General features: G+C 44.5%; 3 protein-coding genes across 6 annotated transcripts in view; 1 reads left to right on the top strand and 2 right to left on the bottom strand.

The window, feature by feature from the left end:
* The window catches only part of majin (membrane anchored junction protein), an 18,391-nt gene extending 7,212 nt beyond the window's left edge, over positions 1–11,179 (bottom strand). For both annotated transcript variants that reach the window (XR_016483047.1, XM_090183434.1), the window contains exons 1-4: positions 10,942–11,179; positions 1,368–1,476; positions 1,094–1,139; positions 879–954 (exon numbers count right to left, since the gene is read on the bottom strand). Coding sequence is in view for 1 of the 2 variants with exons in the window: in XM_090183434.1 (XP_090039560.1) it covers positions 879–954; positions 1,094–1,139; positions 1,368–1,476; positions 10,942–11,056 (346 nt within the window). In the remaining variant the exon portion in view is untranslated. The remainder of the gene's footprint in view (positions 1–878; positions 955–1,093; positions 1,140–1,367; positions 1,477–10,941) is intronic.
* zgc:101765 (aldo/keto reductase) lies at positions 10,069–14,973 on the top strand. Of its 3 annotated transcripts, none has more exons than XM_090183429.1 (5): positions 10,069–10,440; positions 11,653–12,010; positions 12,845–13,094; positions 14,050–14,208; positions 14,354–14,973. In XM_090183429.1, the coding sequence occupies exons 2-5, from the start codon at positions 11,679–11,681 to the stop codon at positions 14,531–14,533; spliced, it is 921 nt and encodes a 306-aa protein (XP_090039555.1). In that variant the 5' UTR covers positions 10,069–10,440; positions 11,653–11,678; the 3' UTR covers positions 14,534–14,973. The 3 variants fall into 3 exon arrangements, with proteins under 3 accessions (XP_090039555.1, XP_021470277.3, XP_021470276.3); XM_021614602.3 differs by lacking the exon at positions 10,069–10,440 and adding an exon at positions 11,119–11,208; XM_021614601.3 differs by lacking the exon at positions 10,069–10,440 and adding an exon at positions 11,132–11,247.
* Positions 14,974–16,781: 1,808 nt separating this feature from the next.
* badb (BCL2 associated agonist of cell death b) lies at positions 16,782–20,759 on the bottom strand. Its single transcript, XM_036987193.2, has 4 exons — positions 20,545–20,759; positions 19,427–19,582; positions 18,704–18,906; positions 16,782–18,312 (listed from the first exon to the last, which is right to left on the bottom strand). The coding sequence occupies exons 2-4, from the start codon at positions 19,572–19,574 to the stop codon at positions 18,178–18,180; spliced, it is 486 nt and encodes a 161-aa protein (XP_036843088.1). The 5' UTR covers positions 19,575–19,582; positions 20,545–20,759; the 3' UTR covers positions 16,782–18,177.
* Positions 20,760–21,382: the final 623 nt, after the last annotated feature.

The following is a 21,382-nucleotide window of genomic DNA, read 5'->3' as shown; positions in this document are numbered from 1 at the left end:
TTCTGTGTGTGATTTCCTGCAAGACAGGAATGTCAGTGTTCTGCCATGGCCAGCGAAGAGCCCGGATCTCAATCCCATTGAGCACGTCTGGGACCTGTTGGATCGGAGGGTGAGGGCTAGGGCCACTCCCCCCAGAAATGTCCGGGAACTTGAATGTGCCTTGGTGGAAGAGTGGGGTAACATCTCACAGCAAGAACTGCCAAATCTGGTGCAGTCCATGAGGAGGAGATGCACTGCAGTACTTAATGCAGCTGGTGGCCACACCAGATACTGACTGTTACTTTTGATTTTGCCCCCCCCCCCCCCCCTATGTCTCAGTTGTTGAATCTTATGTTCATACAAATATTTACACTTGTTAAGTTTGCTGAAAATAAACGCAGTTGACAGTGAGAGGACGTTTATTTTTTTGCTGAGTTTCCTACTACTATAACAACAACAACAACTACTACTTTTGACATGGAGCTGAGAGAAAATGCAGTTTTAAAGCTAATATCCTGCAATTGGACACATTTTTGCCATGGGGCTGAGAGAAAATGCAGTTTTAAAGCTAATATCCTGCAATGGTACACATTTGCCATGGTTTATGCTGTGTGCCTATGCTATTTGAGTGACTCAAACACTATAACAAATAGGGCTCCATGGCATTTTTTAAATTTTAGATTCTCCCTGACTATTTTTTATTTAGTTGATTAATATTTCTCAAATATGATTTTCTTTAAAAATATATAGGTCCATTATCTTTTCTACATACTTTATATCTTGTTTTAGTCATTTAAGTTTACAAGGAAAATGATTTTACAATCCCCAAAACTGGGTGGTGGCAACCACTGCTAAATGAATGTCGGGGGAAACACTGGTGTCAAGACAAGGAAGGATACAAGGGTAGACAGTGAAGTGTGGGGTAGTGAACGGCTGGAGACAGTCCAGGTTGGCTAGCACCGCTCTGATGGTATTCTACACGCAGACAGAAACACGGAGGAATTCATTCATATATTAATTCATTCATGAATGGATGGATGAAAGAATGGATGGATGGATGAAAGGAGGAATGAATGGAAGGATAAAATAATGGATGGATGACACAGTGTCCTACCTCCAACTCCCGATTGACAAACTCTTCTCCCATCACCTTCACTTCACTGTGGAAATATAATGTCCACTAATCAGCCTGGTGTCACACACACCATACATATACATATATATATATATATATATATATATATATATATATATATATATATATATATATATATATATTCATACACACACACACATCATATATATACACATATACACACACACCATATATATATATATATATATATATATATACATATACGTATACATCTGTGTATATATATACACACCTGCAGTTATTGCCTCCCCTGATCTTGAACTTGTAGACATGTTGTCCAGCCTGGAAGAACCTGGTCTCAGGCAAAGGAAAGGAGAACGATTGTATAGGCATGGTCCACACTGAGAAGAAAAAGATGAATGAATGAACGTGATAGGGTACTGGAAAGCCACGGTCCACCCCTCCCCTCTAAAACTCCAGGCGACATTCTGCCTTCTCTCTGCAGTTCTATGTCATTACCTTCGTCCCACGTTCATGTGTTTTCAGGAAACAAGCGCTCTAACATGGCAATAAGGCCGTGTGGGAACACTAACCCCAATCTGATCAAGGTTCCTATCAATTTATTTAATCGCCGATGTGAAAAATGGAGGTCCTTGTGCTTCCAAAACAGCACCGCATGTTACTGTTCACACCAAGTGACAGGGACCTCAACAACTCCACCTTTCCAGAACACTCCTTCTTCCAATGATCGTTATTGTGTAATGCAGCAGTTCCCAAACTAGGGGTCCCTGACATGAAAAATAGGGTCAAGGGAGAATTTCCAAAATCCCCAAAAAATAAATATATATACACACAAAAAATATATATATTATAATATCATGTTTGTATCTTGATAATCATTGTAATGTGGTTCACCTTAAAATTCTAAATAAAAACGATTAAAATCTAAAAGGATGTAATTGAACCAGACAGCGCCCTGATATCATGGTAAAAGGCCACACTTCCCACAGTAAATGGCGAGACCTGCTACACTATGAAAACACACACCATTACAGAGACTTTAATATTATCGCCAGCAATTGATATGGTGAAAACAATGTGTGGGGAGGCAGACACACAGAAACTCACATCAATATCTTTGTCAGATAACACTGTTAAACTAAGAATTTATGCTATTGCTAGCAATCAAGAAGAAACTCTGACTGAACGACTCAAAAGCTCCCCAGCTGATGCTCTCACAGCTAACGTCCACTTGGAGGGCCGAGATGACCATGCATTGACTTTTGTTCGCTATACATGTCGGGCTATATTGACAAAAAACTGGGGGGCTTCATCTATGGTGGGACGGCAGGCAGGCCTCTGCACTCTAGTTATGAATGTGTCTCCCTCTGCCATATGGACACATTGTATGATACACCCACTAGGCTAGAATGGATACACCGAGAGCAACTGGTGGCAAAAGAGCTGGACACAGAACTCAGAGATATACTGCAGCAGGTAACTTCCATTGAAAACTACATCAAACCACATCAACTGCGCTCACACCTGTTCACAAAACTACGTGGAGAAATGGGATCAGAGCGTGACGATTTTTCTATTTCACACTGAGGCTTGGTGGTGAGTGAAGCTTGGTGGTTAGTGAGGCTTGGTGGTTAGTGAAGCTTGGTGGTTAGTGAGGCTTGGTGGTGAGTGAAGCTTGGTGGTTAGTGAGGCTTGGTGGTTAGTGAGGCATGGTGGTTAGTGAAGCTTGGTGGTTAGTGAAGCTTGGTGGCTAGTGAAGCTTGGTGGTGAGTGAAGCTTGGTGGTGAGTGAAGCTTGGTGGTTAGTGAGGCTTGGTGGTTAGTGAAGCTTGGTGGTTAGTGAGGCTTGGTGGTTAGTGAGGCTTGGTGGTGAGTGAAGCTTGGTGGTGAGTGAAGCTTGGTGGTGAGTGAAGCTTGGTGGTTAGTGAAGGGGAGTGTTGGAAATATGTTTTCGCATTGAGAGAGGAACTGTTGTCATTCACAATAGATGTAAGAAAACAGACTTGGTTTACTTTCTGTGTAATGAAAAGAAAATGTCTCCTTGCCTATGTAACAGACATATTTGGGAAAGTGAACGAACTAAACTCAAGCATGCAGGAGAAATACAAAAACATTCTACAGATGAGTGACAAAGATAGCACCGAAGAACATGGCTGACATTTTACATTCCCCAACCAATTGAGCAATTATGTAATTTTTTGGCGTAACTTATTTTTTAAACTTATTTTACTTATTTTGTACATAATGTTGCTGCTACCTTCTCTTATGACCGAAAAGAACTCCTGGACATCAGAAAAGCGATTACTCACCGCGGACTGGAAGCAACTTTTTCCTTTAACGAGTCCAACTGTCACGCCCTGACCTTGGTTATCTTTGTTTTCTTTATTATTTTAGTTAGGTCAGGGTGTGACGAGGGTGGTATGTGTGTTTTGTCTTGTCTAGGGTTTTTTTGTAATTCTATGGGGTTTTGGTATGTCTAGGTAAATGTAGATCTATGGTGGCCTGAATTGGTTCCCAATCAGAGACAGCTGTTTATCGTTGTCTCTTATTGGGGATCCTATTTAGGTTGCCATTTTGGTTTTGTGGGTTATCGTCTATGTGTAGTTGCCTGTCAGCACTCGTGTCTTATAGCCTCACGGTTGTTTTGTTTGTTTAATGATGTTCTTTGTGTCAATAAAGAATAATGTATTCTCATCACGCTGCGCCTTGGTCTCCTCGTTACGACGAACGAGACACCAACGAGAAGGATATCCTGCTTTCACTGGAACAGGCCCAAATGCACACCTTTTGCGTGAAGAAAAGATGCCGGAAAAGGGGACGCAGATCGGAGATCCCTCTGAGAATCCGGAGGCGAACGAGTAAACTACCAATGCCTTCCATTCTTCTTGCTAACGTGCAATCGTTAGAAAAATAAAATTGATGACCTACTATTAAGATTATCCTACCAATGGGACATTAATAACTGTAACATCTTATGTTTCACCGAGACGTGGCTGAACAAAGAAACGGACAATAGAGCTGGAGGGATTTTCCATGCACCGGCAGAAGAGAGATGCTACCTCTAGTAAGACGAGGGATGGGGGTGTGTGTCTTTTTTGTCAATAACAGCTGGTGTGCGATGTCTAATATTAAAGAAGTCTCAAGGTATTGCTCGCCTGAGGTAGAGTACCTTATGATAAGCTGTTGACCACATTATCTACTAAGAGTTCTCATCCGTATTATTCGTAGCCGTCTATTTACCACCACAAAGAGAAGCTGGCACAAAGACCGCTCTCAACCAACTCTAAGGCCACAAGCAAATAGGAAAATTCTCATCCAGAGGCGACGCTCCTAGTGGCCGGGGACTTTAATGCAGGCAAACTAAAATCAGTTTGACCAAATTTTTACCAGCATGTCACGTGCAAAAATATTAGACCATCTTTACTCCACACAGAGACCCGTACAATGCTCTCCCTCTCCCTCCTTTTGGCAAACCTGACCACAATTCTATCCTCCTGATTCCTGCTTACAAGCAAAAACTAAAGCAGGAAGTACCTGTGACTCGCTCAATACGGAAGTGGTCAGATGACGCGGATGCTACACTACAGGACTGTTTTGCTAGCACAGACTGGAATATGTTCAAGCAGTTAACCCACTGTTCCTAGTCCGTCATTGAAAATAAGAATTTGTTCTTAACTGACTTGCCTAGTAAAATAAAAATAAATAGGCTTCATCAATAAATGCATTGATGACGTCGTCCCCACAGTGACTGTGGACTGTTTTGCTAGCACAGACTGGAATATGTTCCCGGGATTCATCCAATGGCATTGTGGAATACACCACCTCAGTCATAGGGCGGCAAGGTAGCCTAGTGGTTAGAGCGTTGGACTAGTAACAGAAAGGTTGCAAGTTCGAATCCCTGAGCTGACAAGGTACAAATCTGTCGTTCTGCCAAGCAGTTAACCCACTGTTCCTAGTCCGTCATTGAAAATAAGAATTTGTTCTTAACTGACTTGCCTAGTAAAATAAAAATAAATAGGCTTCATCAATAAGTGCATTGATGATGTCGTCCCCACAGTGACTGTACGTACATATCCTAACCAGAAGCCATGGATTACAGGAAACATCCGCATGGAGCTAAAGGCCAGAGCTGCCTCTTTCAAGGAGCGGGAGACTAATCCGGACGCTTATAAGAAATCCTGCTATGCCCTCAGATGAACCATCAAACAAGCAAAGCGCCAATACAGGATTAAGATTGAATCCTTCTACACCGGCTCTGATGCTCACCAGATGTGGCAGGGCTTGAAAACGATTACAGACTACAAAAGGGAAACCCAGATGCGAGCTGCCCAGTGACGCAAGACTACCAGACGAGCTAAATGCCTTTTATGCTCGCATCGAGGCAAGCAACACTGAAGCATGCATGAGAGCACCAGCTGTTCTGTGTGATAACGCTCTCGGTAGCTGATGTGAACAAAACCTTTAAACAGGTCAACATTCACAAAGCCGCGGACCAACTGTCAAGTGACTTCACTGGCATTTTCAACCTCTACCTGACCGAGTCTGTAATACCTACATGTTTCAAGCAGACCACCATAGTCCCTGTGCCCAAGGAAGCGAAGGTAACCTGCCTAAATGATTACCGCCCCGTAGCATTCACGTCAGTAGCGATGAAGTGCTTTGAAAGGCTGGTCATGGCTCACATCAACAGCATCCTCCCGGACACCCTAGACCCACTCCAATTCACATACCGCCCCAACAGATCCACAGATGACGCAATCTCAATCACACTCTACACTACACCGACCTTTCTCACCTGGACAAAAGGAACACCTATGTGAGAATGCTGTTCATCGACTACAGCTCAGCGTTCAACACCATAGTGCCCTCAAAGCTCATCACCAAGCTAATGACTCTGGGACTAAACACCTCCCTCTGCAACTGGATCCTGGACTTCCTGACTGGCCACCCCCAGGTGGTAAGGGTAGGTAACAACACGCTGATCCTTAACACTTAGTCCCCTCCTGTACTCCCTGTTCACTCACGACTGTGTGGCCAAACACGACCCCAACACCGTCATTAAGTTTGCTGACGACACAATAGTGGTAGGCCTGATCACCGACAACGATGAGACTGCCAATAGGGAGGAGGTCAGAGAACTGGCAGTGTGGTGCCAGGACAACAACCTCTCCCTCAATGTGAGCAAGACAAAGGAGCTGATTGTGGACTACACGAAAAGGCGGGCCGAACAGGCCCCCATTAACATCGACGGGGCTGTAGTGGAGCAGGTCGAGAGTTAAGTTTCTTGATGTCCACATCACCAACGAACTATCATGGTCCAAACATACCAGGACAGTAGTGAAGAGGGAACGACAAAACCTATTCCCCCTCAGGAGACTGAAAAGATTTGTCATGGTTCCCCAGATCCTCAAAAGGTTCTACAGCTGCACCATCGAGAGCCTCGTGACCGGTTGCATCACCGCCTGGTATGGCAACTGCTTGGCATCTGACCGTAAGGCGCTACAGAGGTTAGTGCGTACGACCCAGTACATCACTGGGGCCAAGCTTCCTACCATCCAGGACATCTATATAATAGGCGGTGTCAGAGGAAAGCCCATAAAATTGTCAGAGACTCCAGTCACCCAAGTTATACTGTTTTCTCTGGAGCGGAAGGTCTAGGACCAAGAGGCTCCTCAACAGCTTCTACCCCCAAGCCATTCGACTGCTGAACAAGTCATAAAAATCGCCACTGGACTATGTAACCCCCCCCACCTCCTCTTGTACACTGCTGCTACTCGCTGTTTGTTTGTTACCTATGAATAGTCACTTCACCCCCACCTACATGTACAGATTACCTCAACTAACCTGTACCCCTGCACACTGACTCGGTACCGGTGCCCCCTGTATATAGCCTCGTTATTCTTATTGTTACTTTTTATTATTACTTTGTATTTTAGCCTACTTGGTAAATATTTTCTTCTTCTTGAACTGCACTGTTGTTAAGTGCTTAAGGGCTTGTAAGAACGGTAAAGTCTACACTTGTACTTGATGCACGTGGCAAATAAAGTTTGATTTGATTGAATCAGTGGATTCAGAGCAAAGAATTCTTATTAGGGAGTCTTCTCAACCGTGCCCCCTTCCCTCGGCTGTGCATGTTTCTAACAGAAAACAGCATCAGTAAGTGTCCCACACGAGTGATGACTGCTCACCTCCAATGCTTGGAAGAGCACTTTGGCACCTACTTCCCAATCTATTTGACTGTGATTCCGGCTCAGTTGACATGCTTGTAAGTGAAATCGAACAGCTGATCGAGCTGTCGTGTGACCGAATGACGCAGACTCATGGGTTCATGGTTCACAGATTCATGGGTCACTATGGAGAAGTTTTAATTCCTGACTCAAAAGGGAATAGCCTGCCGTGTCTCTCTGAGAAATATACCGTGTTTAAAACAGCTGGGGGAAAAAAAAAAAAGTACTCTGACTGGGAAAGATTTTGAACTGTCATCCAAATCAGAATTTTTCAGAGTTCTCAGTTGTCTTGAACAGTGTAGGCCCCTCAGAGGCGGATGGGGAGGACCATCTTCCTCAGTCAATTTAATAAAAATAGTGAAACATTTAAAGTGATCTTTTTTAGATAAAACTATACTAAATATATATTTACGTTACCAAATAATTGATTAAAAAACACTTTTGCAAAGGTCTACAGTCGTCTCAGCAGCACTCTGTAGGGTAGCACCGTGGTGTAGCCAGAGGACAGCTAGCTTCTGTCCTCCTGAGTACATTGACTTCAATATAAAACTTAGGAGGTTCATGGTTCTCTTAATTTCATTCAAAATGAAGGAGGAGCGAGAGAGAGCGCTGGCTATATTTCATTGTAATTTTTTTATTTTCTTTCAGCTAATTCAGCTAGCTAGTTTATACTACTCAAACACCCGGCTCAAACAGAGGGGGATGCTATGTTAGCTAGCTGGCTATGGCTATCCAACAGAGGGGGATGCTATGCTAGCTAGCTGGCTATGGCTTTCCAATACAGGAACTCTTCCAAGTCAGGGTAAGCTTTTGGTTTTATTAATTTATTGTCACCGGTGTAACTATTGCATGACGGCAGCAGGTTTACTAACGTGTTAGTTCTATTAGCTATGTTGACTCTGACGTCATAATCTGGTGACAACGATGATGGCTGTGTGTAGCGGTAATGATATTAAGGTTTGGCTTGGAAAGGTTTTTTTCACCTGGTCACAGACAGCTGATGTGTTGGGTAGCACCACTGTCCTGCATGATGGTAGCAGGTTTTTACCTTTTATTTAACTAGGCAAGTCAGTATTCTTATTTACAATGACGGCCTACTCCGGTCAAACCCGGACGACGCTGGGCCAATTGTGCTCCGCCCTATGGAACTCCCAATCACGGCCCGGATGTGATACAGCCTGGATTCGAATCAGGGACTGTAGTGTCGCGCCTCTTGCACTGAGATGCAGTGCCTTAGACCGCTGTGACACTGTTGCGGCTTTACTAACAAGTTTGTTTTAGTAGCTATATTGACTATGACATTAGCTAATATAGTGACAACGATGTACGATGTGTAGCGGTTAGTCGTTATGATATAAAGATTTGCCTTGGAAAGTTTTTTTTTTTTGTCTGGTCACAGACAGCTGATTTTGTTGTGCACTGAAGTCCACAAACGGAGGGAAAAAGTGAGAGGAGGAGAGCGTGTAGATAAGAGAAAGAATATACAATGGGTAAGTGATCATGCTGTTTGTATTTTTTAATTTTTATTTTACCAGGCAAGTCAGTTAAGAACAAATTCTTATTTTCAATGACGGCCTGGGAACAGTGGGTTAACTGCCTGTTCAGGGGCAGAACGACAGATTTGTACCTTGCCAGCTCGGGGGTTTGAACTCGCAACCTTCCGGTTACTAGTCCAACGCTCTAACCACTAGGCTACCCTGCCTGGATGCTATGAAAGTGAACTGTGTTTACGTATGATCAGGGGTGTATTAATTCTGCCGATTCTGCTGAAAATTGTCTTAAAACAGAAGCAAACAGAACGAAACAGGGATAAACATACCTGAATTTGTCCAATAGAAACTCTCGTTTGCAACTGTTTGGACTAATGATTACACCCTAGATCAGCTAGATGCAGGCAAGAGTGTTAATGAAAGAAATGCCACAAATGAACTTATCAAGGCACACCTGTTAATTGAAATGCATTCCAGGTGACTACCTCATGAAGCTGGTTGAGAGAATTCCAAAAGTGTGCAAAGCTGTCATCAAGGCAAAGGTTGGCTACTTTGAAGAATCTCAAATATAAAATATATTTTGATTTGTTTAACACTTTTTTGGTTACTACATGATTCCATGTGTTATTTCATAGTTTTGATGTCTTCACTATTATTCTACAATGTAGAAAATAGTAAAAATACAGAAAAACCCTTGAATGAGTAGGTGTCCAAACTTTTGACTGTTACTGTATAAACAGTGCACTCAAAGTATTCAGACCCCTGGACTTTTTCCACATGTTGTTATGTTACAGCCACAATACCCAATAATGACAAAGCAAAAACAGTTTAAAAAAATGTTTTGCAAATGTATAAAAAATAAAATCACATTTACATAAGTATTCAAACCCTTTACTTAGTACTTTGTTTAAGCACCGTTGGCAGTGATTACAGCCTTGAGTCTTCTTGATTCTGCAAGCTTGGCACATCTGTATTTGGGGAGTTTCTCCCATTATTTCCTGCAGATCCTCTCAAGCTCTGTCAGATAGGATGGGGAGTGTAGCTGCACAGCTGTTTTCAGGTCTCTCCAGAGATGTTCGATTGGGTTCTGGCTGGGCCACTCAAGAACATTCAGAGACTTGTCCCAAAGCCACTCCTGCATTATCTTGGCTGAGTGTTTAGGGTCGTTGTCCTGTTGGAAGGTGAACCTTTGCCCCAGTCTGAGGTCCTGAGCGCTCTGGAGCAGGTTTATATTAATGATCTCTGTGTACTTTGCTCAGTTCATCTTTCCCTCGAACCCGACAAGTCTCCTAGTCCCTGCCGCTGGAAAAACATCCCAAACAGCATGATGCTGCCACCACCATGTTTCACCGTAAGGGTGGTGCCAGGTTTCCTCCAGACGTTACGCTTGGCATTCAGGTCAAAGAGTTCAATCTTGGTTTCATCATACCGGAGAATCTTGTTTCTCATGGTATGAGAGTCCTTTAGATGCATTTTGACAAACTCCATGCGGGCTGTCACATGCCTTTTACTGAGGAGTGGCTTCCCTCTGGCCACTTTACCATAAAGGCCTGATTGGAGTGCTGCAGAGATGGTTGTCCTTCTGGTTCCCATGTGTTTGATGCCATTCCAGCCATTATTATGTGATGGTGAGTTGAGAAGACAATCAGAAATACTGTTAAGAATGTTTTTCAATTGACTGCCATAGCCCCAAATAAAAAAAGTGAACATTGGCTGCTAATTACATGGTTGTTGTCACGATCATTTTCAGATATAAAAATGGGGTCGTGGGACAAAAAAGTTTGCGAACCTCTGCTGTTATGTAAGTGAGTCATGATCAAGGGGTAGGTCCACTGCTCACTACTAGCAGGACAACTCAGATTAGATGACTTTGGTAGGAACTGAGAAAATGATTCATGAATGGATGAATTCATACGAGAAATGTCGTTTGAATTAGTTAACGTTAGATTGCTACTGTTAGCTAGCTAGCTAACGTTACTTATATAGTCACTCACACAAAGGCTACCTCTCCTACTAGCTAGCTAATCTAGTAAGGTTAATTATTAACTAACTGTGTATGTTGTGGTGCTGACAAACTCCTCACAACTGAAACATAAAACCTGTTAACTACACCGTAAACACAAGCATACCGTAATTCACCGATTCAGGGCACCCACAATTTTCAAAACCAAAGCCGCAACGAAACCGGTCACAGGATCTGCTCGCTCGCGTTGCAGTGAGGGACAAGTTCCCGCCTCTAAGCATCTTTCTTCTCGCTGATTGGCCAACGCTTCATCCAGTCATCGTCTTCCTCGCTCGTGTCTCTATGGTGACGGCGAACAGGAAGTTTCACAAAAAAGTCACGTGGGTGATTCACGTTGAAAGGATTTATGCTGCAACAGACAATTTACAAGCATGTTTGTACTATTTTTTTAATCAACACATCTATTAAATGGGTATTTACAATTACTCGTATGTCAGTTAAAATTGTGTATATTCTTTATAATCATGCCGGAGTAAATCGAGGTAGAAATTGCTTGTTGTGTTATTGTAATTCATCGCTAACGTTAGCTAGCCATGGAAGCATCCGAACTTTTGAACTGTCATAATTAGTGTAAATATGCCACACGCACAATCTCTATGTAGCCTTGAGAAGATACTCTGCCATTGTTTTGATACTTGATTGTGCTGTTGCTAAGTAATATAATGGCAATAGTCACCGTTTGGTTATGTTTCAGCCAACCCACCCACCAGTCAAGTGCCTTCTAGCCCCCGGATAGCGGCTGACACAGTCCTCCCCACCCCCCACCATTTGTTATTCTTCTCTCATTTCCCCTCTTTTCTCTCCCTCTTTCCCCCAGTGTCCAGGTACCTTCAACACCCCTAGATGTCTGATCCTCAGCCCTCTCCCTCCGCCCCCACCCTCTCCATTCCTCCCATCCACTCCTCCCCCACCCCATCTGTTCTGCTCAACACCGGGGCCAGGATGCCTCTCCTGGGTCTGGGTACCTACCGGCTCCGCGGCCCTGATGAGATCCTCCAGGCCGTCGACGCAGCGCTCTCCACCGGCTACCGCTCATTTGACACGGCCTCTGTCTACCGGAACGAGGCTGACCTGGGTCGAGCACTGCGGCGACTCCTACCCGAACACGGCCTCTCCCGAGCGGACGTCTTCATCACCAGCAAGCTGGGCCCCAAGGACCAGGGCTCCAGAGCCAGGTACAGGGATGTAAATTAAAGCTAGAAGGAAATGTGCCAAAATGTTGGCTTCTCAAATGTCGCATGGTATAGCCTAGGGCTGGGCGAGATGGCCCAAATGTCATATCACTGTATTATTCTAATTGTTTGCTGTATTTTATGTTTTTGAATAGTAAAAGTTATTCTTTATGAATAGTGTGTGGCAACACATACATTGTAAGTGATTTCAATGGGTCTTTTTCCATTAGCGGCTAACACGATTTAGCAAAAACTTGCTAAGGAAAGATAAACTAGCTGTTTGCTAGTAAGAAACACAAACTAATAGTGTCATTATAGAACGCTAGTGGATTTATATTAAGAATGAAAGTTCAAATAGAATCGTTGTCATCAACATTGTTTCATGTGCTGCATTGACCATGCAGACTGAACACGAGTGTCTCGTGGTCAAGCAACAACAAATGCCCTCCTTGAGTGACAGGGGGCGGGGCTAGGACTGTGTGTAAAGTGGCATGGAGAGGAAGAGGGAGCAGAGAGTGTAACGTCCAATTTCAAAACTATAGAAGTTGACGTTACACACGACCTATCACATTTAATAAACCAAGCATTCAAATAGCGTTATAGAAGGTAAAGTAAAAACCCAAACCGGTCCGTCCATAAATACCACGTATATAGTAAAATACAGTATACCGCCCAGCCCAAGTGTAGCTTAGGACCTTTGGCTAATACAATGCCATCTGGGCCTGTAGAAATTGTGGTCTACTAGCCCGGCTGGCCAGTGCCCAAAATGCTGACCAGGTATGTACAAATATGACTCTAATCAGTCATATTGTGTGCATTTCAAACTCTGTTCCACAGGGAAGGAGCTCTGAGGAGTCTAGAACTGCTGGATCTAGACTATATAGATCTATACTTGATCCACTGGCCAGGGACCCAGGGTCTGGGGGTGGGAGACAAGAGGAACCCAGAGAATAGAGCTCAGAGCTGGGCAGTGTTAGAGGAGCTCCACGCCCAGGGGAAACTGAGGGCCATAGGGGTGTCCAACTACACCCCAGGACATATGAAGGAGCTACTGGAGGGGTGTTGTGTCACCCCCGCCGTAATACAGGTAAACAAAAACAAACTAACACCGCGCTGTAATACAGGTAAACAAAAACACACTAACACCGCGCCGTAATACAGGTAAACAAAAACACACTAACACCGCGCTGTAATACAGGTAAACAAAAACAAACTAACACCGTGCTGTAATACAGGTAAACAAAAACACACTAACACCGCACCGTAATACAGGTAAACAAAAACACACTAACACCGTGCCGTAATACAGGTAAACAAAAACACACTAACACCGCACCGTAATACAGGTAAACAAAAACAAACTAACACCGCGCTGTAATACAGGTAAACAAAAACACACTAACACCGCGCCGTAATACAGGTAAACAAAAACAAACTAACACCGCGCTGTAATACAGGTAAACAAAAACACACTAACACCGCACCGTAATACAGGTAAACAAAAACAAACTAACACCGCGCTGTAATACAGGTAAACAAAAACACACTAACACCGCACCGTAATACAGGTAAACAAAAACACACTAACACCGCGCCGTAATACAGGTAAACAAAAACAAACTAACACCGCGCTGTAATACAGGTAAACAAAAACACACTAACACCGCGCCGTACTACAGGTCAGACATAAGATCTGTCCTGATATCAACTATAAACTATCAGTATTCACAGTTTACCGTTGTACTTGTCCTGGTTTTAAACTATCAGTATTCACAGTTTACTGTTGTGCTTGTTCTTCTGGCTCTAACACTTTATTTTCTTACTGGCATGTTTTATTTGATAGCAAGTAAACCTTTCTTCAAGAAAGCAGCTATGACAGTGATTTGTGGTTTTCTTACCTACCTTAGTTGAATGCACTGACTGACTGTAAGTCACCCTGGATGAGAGAGTCTGCTAAATGACCAAAATGTCCATTTCACTTTGAATAAATGACCATTTGGTATTATAAATCTGAAATCTTATTGAATAATCTCTCCGTCCAGGTAGAGTTCCATCCCCGTCTGTCCCAAGGTGAGATGAGGCATCTGTGTGGGGAGAATGGTGTCTGTTTCCAGGCTTACTCCTCCCTGGGGACTGGCTCTCTCCTCCAGGACCCTTTAGTGGTCCAGATTGCACAGGGATATGGCCTGACCACTGCACAGGTACTGTGTCTGTCCGAGTGGGTGGAGTGTTCCGGAAGTGGCAATACATCCTAATTAAGTCATTTAATTCCTTTCCTTCTCTTCTTCCCTCCCTATGTTTTATTCCCCATATTCCCCTGGCTTATTCCTTCATCGTGTGCGGCAGGTGCTGCTCAGATGGGCGGTACAGCAGGGTGTCCCCGTCCTACCCAAGTCATCTCACCCCACCAGGGTAGCAGAGAACGGCCACGTGTTTGACTTTGAGCTGACTGCTGAAGATATGGAGAGGCTGGGGGGGATGGACTGTGGACATAAATACTGTTGGGACCCTTCACAGGTAGCCTGAGGTAGAAGGATAACCTGGTGGAGGAGATGGGGCCTGTAGCCCAAAGACTACTGGTTTGAATGCCTTGACGTTAGCCTGAAGATACATACTCACTGACTGACTGGATTGCTATGAAGCAAACGTTGATAAGATGTCAAAGTAACGTATCAGTAACGTATCAACAGAACTTAAGTTTCCCACTGAGATTCTTGAACTAAGAGTAGATTTTTTTTTTTTTGCAACACACAAAGACATCTGAGGAAGATTATGATACCAAGATCAATGCTATTATTTTTCATGTGATATTTGTTACAAATTATTCAAATATGTATTAATTTGATAGTTTCACTGTAAATATTGTCCTCATATCAAGTGACGATTTTATTTAATAAGTCGGTGTGTATATATATTTTAATAAAATGCACAAAAAAAATTAAAATAAATGAAAAGCACCAAGTAAATGATTAGTAAAAATGATTTGTTTATTTGTTTACTTATGCCCATAGTACACCAAGTGGTCACACAAAGAAAATACATTTACAAAAGTAATTTTGTAGAAAAAGAAAGCAAAAGTATTCAAGATTTCCCCCCCCCATACACATCAAGTTTCAAGTAATACCAGAGATTGAGTCCCAAATGGAATCCTATTCCCTATAGAGAATACCAAATGGAACCCTATTCCCTATAGAGAATACCAAATGGAACCCTATTCCCTATAGAGAATACCAAATGGAACCCTATTCCTTAAAATATCCCAAATGGAACCCTATTCCATAGAGAATACCAAATGGAACCCTATTCCCTATAGAGAATACCAATTGGAACCCTATTCCCTATAGAGAATACCAAATGGAACCCTATTCCCTATAGAGAATACCAAATGGAACCCTATTCCCTATAGGGTGCCATTTGGGACGCAAGCAAGAGAAGACCGCAAGGCAAGCTTCCCTTTGCACAATTCTATCTAGACTCGAGTCCAGTCCGGTTTTAACAGGATACGTTCAACACCACAAAACGTTGCACAAACCAAGTTAAAAACGGTTTAAAAACAAATACAGGTTTAAAAGGCAGAATAAAAATAAAAAAAACCTTGCAAGGAAAGGCTTGTGAAATGGGGAAAGAACAGATGTTCCACAGATTTACCGACCAACGTTTTGTTGTTGTTGATAAACACTTTATATATATATATATACACACAACTGCAGAGATTAGTTTAGCAACGTTGTGATCTAGAACACAGCCCGTGTGCTGCAGGCACCAGTAGTGTGTGACAAGCTGTCTGTTGAGAAGGATTCCTCTACATACCGTTGCAGAGTTTTGCCAACGTTGTGATGCGGGACATACCCGGCGTGTTTGTGCTTCTCTGCCGTGTGACTGAGCCCGGGGCCTAAGGCGGTAGGTAGGTAGGTAGTGCTGGCAGCCATGGCCCAGTCACAGAGAAAGGCCTGGACTCGTACAGAAAGGCAGATCATTGAAGCTACTGCTGAATCCCAAATCAACCCCTACCCCCTAATCAGGAGTAGTGCACTATAAAGACGGATTGATCTGAATAAAACACTGAACCTTTATTTAACTAGGCAAGTCAGTTAAGAACAAATTCTTATTTATAATTACGGCCTACCCCCCCCAGGCCAAACCCGGACGACGCTGGGCCAACTGTGCGCCACCCTTTGGGACTCCCAATCACAGCCGGTTGTGATACAGCCTGGAATCAAACCAGGGTGTCTTTGGTGACGCCTCTAGCACTGAGATGCAGTGCCTTAGACCGCTGCGCCACTCGGGAGCCCGAGCTCTAACCATTCAATGTTTACAGATATGGATTTTTTTTTGAAAGGTCAACCACCCGCACTGCTATATACCTATCCAGCCCCTAACATCGAGGGGGTAGGGAATGAATTGGGACCGCCTGGAAGTGTAGGGGGTTGATTTGGGCTGCAACGGAAGACCTTGCAGTAGCACCTCTAAGTAGAAAAAAAAAAGAAGACAAGCTTACAGAGGGGATTCATCTCAAATGGCACCCTATTCCCTATATAGGCCCTGGTCAGAAGTAGTGCACTGCATAGGGAACAGGGTACCACTTGGGACAATACATAGTAACATTAATAAAAAAAAAATCACATTTTGTTGTTCAGCAGTTTACATGTTATTGTCCATTATTTTTTTTAAAGTTTCATTCATTGCAATATTAACAGTATTTACAGTTTTTAAAGACCCAAGTCTTTAATTCTCATTGGTTTTGCTCTGAAAGTCTACAGCTTAGTTCAATTCATTTCTATTGTCTGATAAAAAGGTTCCCCTGCAGTTCTTGTTTAATACAAAACATATCATTAGCACTGCTATCAAAGATTGTCATTTAAACAAGATGGTTCTTCATATTTGAGACATTTATTTTTGAAATGGGGCTAGTTGTCGGAGTGCAGCCATCACTCTAAGATGGCGGTGGTTGTGGTTGCTAACTTCCACACGGTCTCTGTCCCAAATGGCACCCGGTTCCCTATATAGTGCACTACTTTTGACCAGGGCCTATGGCACCCTATTCCCTATATAGTGCACTACTTTTGACCAGGGCCTGTGGGGAATAGGGTGCCATTTGGGATACACAACCACATTAACACTCATTCTCAATCCATCTTTCCTTGATTCCTTACCCCACCGCACCTCGTGTTCTTCTAAAAATGCATTGGAGAAGAAGGTCAGGAGGAAGGGAGGGACCAGTACGGTTGAGGAGGAAATAGGATACGAGGAAACAAGGAGAGATTAATTGAGGTGGAGAAGAGTTTATGAGAGAACCCAACCTCCATTTTGTTTTGTCTCAGTGCATGTTGTCTGGACTCTCTCAGTGTTGCATAGTGTTAATGGGAGAAACAGTCCAAATGATTAACTAAAGGCCTGCTTGGGCTTTGGGTGGATGCTTTCACTAGAGTGAAGTTAAATCTATTTCTTGCTGGCAAACTAGTTGTTCTTGTATGGGTAAGGTCTCATCCACCTCTTTTAGTCCCATTTTATCTGTCTCCTTCTACCTCTCCACCCTCTACTTTATTTTGATTTACCTTTTATTTATTACTGTCTCCTTCCGCGAAACACCTTCCTCTCCCACTATCCATCTCTCTCCATCCCCCTCTCCTGTCTCTCTTTCCTCTCCCTCCATCCATCTGTCTCTTTCCTTCCTCTCCCCCATCCCTCTCTCCTGTCTCTCCCACTATCCATCTCTCTCCTTCCTCTCTCTCCCTCCATCCCTCTCTCCTGTCTCTCTCCTTCCTCTCCCTCCATCCATCTGTCTCTCTCCTTCCTCTCCCCCATCCCTCTCTCCTTCCTCTCCCTCCATCCCTCTCTACACTTTGCTGATTGTGGGTCAGTAGCAGCTGAGAACAGGGAGGCCCATCTCTCCCTTTCTCAATCCATCTTCTGTCCCCCTCTTTTTCTCTCCCAATTTCAATTCAAGGGGCTTTATTGGCATGGGAAACATCCCCTTCTCTGTACTCTGATGACCGTGGTTCAATAGTGGTACGATTACGGGTGGGTTCTGTCTCTTGGTAGGCCCATCCCTCTCTCCATCCTCTGTCTCTCCCCCCCTCCTTCCAATCATCTCTCTCGCCTTCCTCTCCCTCCACCCCCCCCCCCCCCCTCTCTCTCCCCTTCTCCACCCCCCCCCCCCATCCTCCTCTCTACTCAGATGATCGTGGTGGGATGATAGGGGTATGTTCTGTCTCTGTCTCCTTATGACTGAACAGGTAGGCCCACCAGCTGGGGGACTTGGTCATCTGTTTGGCTGCTCCTGCACTCTTCACCCGCCTCATCTCCTATAGAGGTCAGGGGTTATGCAATAGAGGGAGAGAAAGAAAGGAAAACGGTTTATTTTGGGGCCTATTTAATTTTTTGTTGATACAAGATTGAAGCATCTCATCTCCACTCTATCCTCCCACAACCCGTCCTCTCACCCCTCCTTCCCCCTTCCACAGCCCCACGTCTCACTCATCCTTCCCCCTCCCCACCCGTCCTTCCCCTTCCTCTCTCCCACAGCCCCATGTCTCACCTCTCCTCCCCCCTCCCCACCTGTCCTTCCCTCTCCCACAGCCCTGTCTCACCTCTCCTCCCCGCCCTTCCCCCTCCTCTCTCCCACGTCTCACCCCCTCCTCTCTCCCACAGACCCACGTCTCACCCCCTCCTCTCTCCCACAGACCCACGTCTCACCCCTTTATCCAGCCACGTATCGAACTCGTCACTCATGCGTCGGAGCTGCCGCCCGTATCTCTTGGCCGCCCAGAGAGCAGGGGGGGCCGACTGGGAGCGACCCCGGAAAGATGCTCCGTCTGTGGGCACGCCTTCCACCCCTGGCCCCCTACCCTGGAGCTCCTGGGCCTGGGACTCTGAGTTCATCCTCAACCGACCCTCTCCTATAGGAGAGAGAAGAGGGAGAGTGGCCTTGTCTGTGAGCCAGAACAGCCAATAGGGCAGGAGCCTGTCCCCTGTTTCTGTAGTGGGGCATCTTGATGTACAAGTACACCCCCTGGACAGGACACTAGTCTATCGCATTGGCCAAAACTCCAATCCATCTCCTTATTGCCAGTGCCAAACAGAGGACAGCCATAGCAACAAGACAGTAGATGTTACTGGGGTTCATTATGACAACCATAGCAACAACATAGTAGATGTTACTGGGGTTCATTATGACAGCCATAGCAACAAGATAGTAGATGTTATTGGGGTTCATTATGAGTGGCTAACTATCAGGGTGATATTCATTAGGGCACGCAGTGGAAAACATTTTTGCGACCGAAAAGGAACGTTCCTTATTGGAAAAGTCCAGCTAGTCCATCCTTGTTTCAGTGCGTTTTCTTCCGCTTGGGGCCTAATGAATACGACCCTGGTAAGACCAATAGTGGTTATTTCCCAGAGTCCTCTGGGGTGTCCTACCTGCCAGTCTCATCTCAGGCACAGTGAGGGCGTGGCCTATTGGACCGCCAGTTATCCCCTTTCCGGCAGACGATTGGTCCTTTTTGGTTTCTCCTATCTCCTCTGAGGGCTCTGACTCGCTGTCTGATATAGTAAACATCTGAGCCATGCTGACATCTATGGAGGAAGAGCGAGTGAGGAGGGGAAACGAGAAAGCAGTGAGATGAGAGAGGGGAAGCGAGAGATGGAGAGAGAGGGGGGAAGAGGGATGGAGAGAGAGAGAGGGGAGAAAGAAAAGAGGCAGAGAGGAGAGGAAGACAACATTATTACACAAATGTGCTTGACCCTGAATCTTTGTACCAAGCTTTAGCTCAGGAGGCCAACTCAGTCTTGGCATCCTGGTGCCCTGAGTTCAAATCCCAGTCAATCAAATCAAATTTATTTATATAGCCCTTTGTACATCAGCTGATATCTCAAAGTGCTGTACAGAAACCCAGCCTAAAACCCCAAACAGCAAGCAATGCAGGTGTAGAAGCACAGTGGCTAGGAAAAACTCCCTAGAAAGGCAGGAACCTAGAGAGGAACCAGGCTAATCACACATTGGAATGAATGAAAGACAAACAACTAACCTTGAATTCACCATCACACACACAGGAATAGACTTACAAGAAATACTATATTGGTAGTATCTAGGCCTAATTATATAATACCATAGTAATAACAAATGATGTAACCAAACATATAATTCATGTTTAAACCCTTATTGTGATTAAAACTGACACACAACCTTAGTCTCGTTTGAATACTCTTTCACGATGTTGCAACAATATTTATTCGCTTTTAAGTGCACGCACACAAACACAACTTTCTCCGCTCCTTGGTCCAAAGGTATCAACGCTATCACACACCGGCACGATAAAGTTATGTTTGCCGTGGAGAAAAGCGGGGTATAATGTGATATCATTAAAATGAACAAGTAGTTACATTCAAGCACACCCAAATTAGCCCAAATGCTACAATTGTTTCGGTGCTCTTCGATCCTGGAGACAATGGAAAACTTAGCAACACCACCAACCGTGCAGTCGACTCGGTTTGATAACGTAAAAAAAACAAACAGAATATAAAACACATTTTCTTACCCAAAGTGTTTTTAACGGGTAAATATGTTCGAGCAGCCGCGTATCGCGCTTTCTATTTCCAACTTGATATTGTTGTTATCTGGTCTTTTTTGTTGTTCGGATCCAGTTTGTCTTCCCTCCCCCAATAGCGTAGCGGCAGTCTATCCACCGCGCCGCTCGCTGTCCTGCGCTCCACCAATGACCGGGCCCTGCGCGGGGCGGGTTGGACTGGCCTCGCCGCTGACGTCACTGTTGCGAGCTAGGACTCTGCTCCCGTTTTGTTTTTCTCACCGGCTGCCCCCTAATATGCGGTATAGGAGCGCAGCAGAAATATTCTACCCAAACATACAGTACGGTAGATAGTGGAGGCCACTGGGTTACCTAAGGGCATGTATGGTACCTTGGTGATGTAAGCTATATGCTGTACAACCCACGCATCACCAAATGGTAATTTTCTAGTCAATAAAGTCATAGAAACTAGAAAAGTTTTTTTTTTCTTACTTCGTTTTGTGGATGATTGTACCTGTTTCATCTGACCTGTTTCCTCTGACTGGACCTGTTCCCTCTGACTGGTCCTGTTTCCTCTGACTGGACCTGTTCCCTCTGACTGGTCCTGTTCCCTCTGACTGGTCCTGTTTCCTCTGACTGGTCCTGTTTCCTCTGACTGGACCTGTTCCCTCTGACTGGTCCTGTTTCCTCTGACTGGACCTGTTTCATCTCACCTGTTTCCTCTGACTGGTCCTGTTTCCTCTGACTGGTCCTGTTTCCTCTGGCTGGACCTGTTCCCTCTGACTGGTCCTGTTCCCTCTGACTGGTCCTGTTTCCTCTGACTGGTCCTGTTTCCTCTGACTGGACCTGT

The sequence above is a fragment of the Oncorhynchus mykiss genome, chromosome 9, assembly GCF_057628025.1.
Source record: "Oncorhynchus mykiss isolate SJ-2025 chromosome 9, ASM5762802v1, whole genome shotgun sequence".
NCBI lineage: Eukaryota > Metazoa > Chordata > Actinopteri > Salmoniformes > Salmonidae > Oncorhynchus > Oncorhynchus mykiss.
This window is presented reverse-complemented; position numbering and strand designations above follow the sequence as displayed.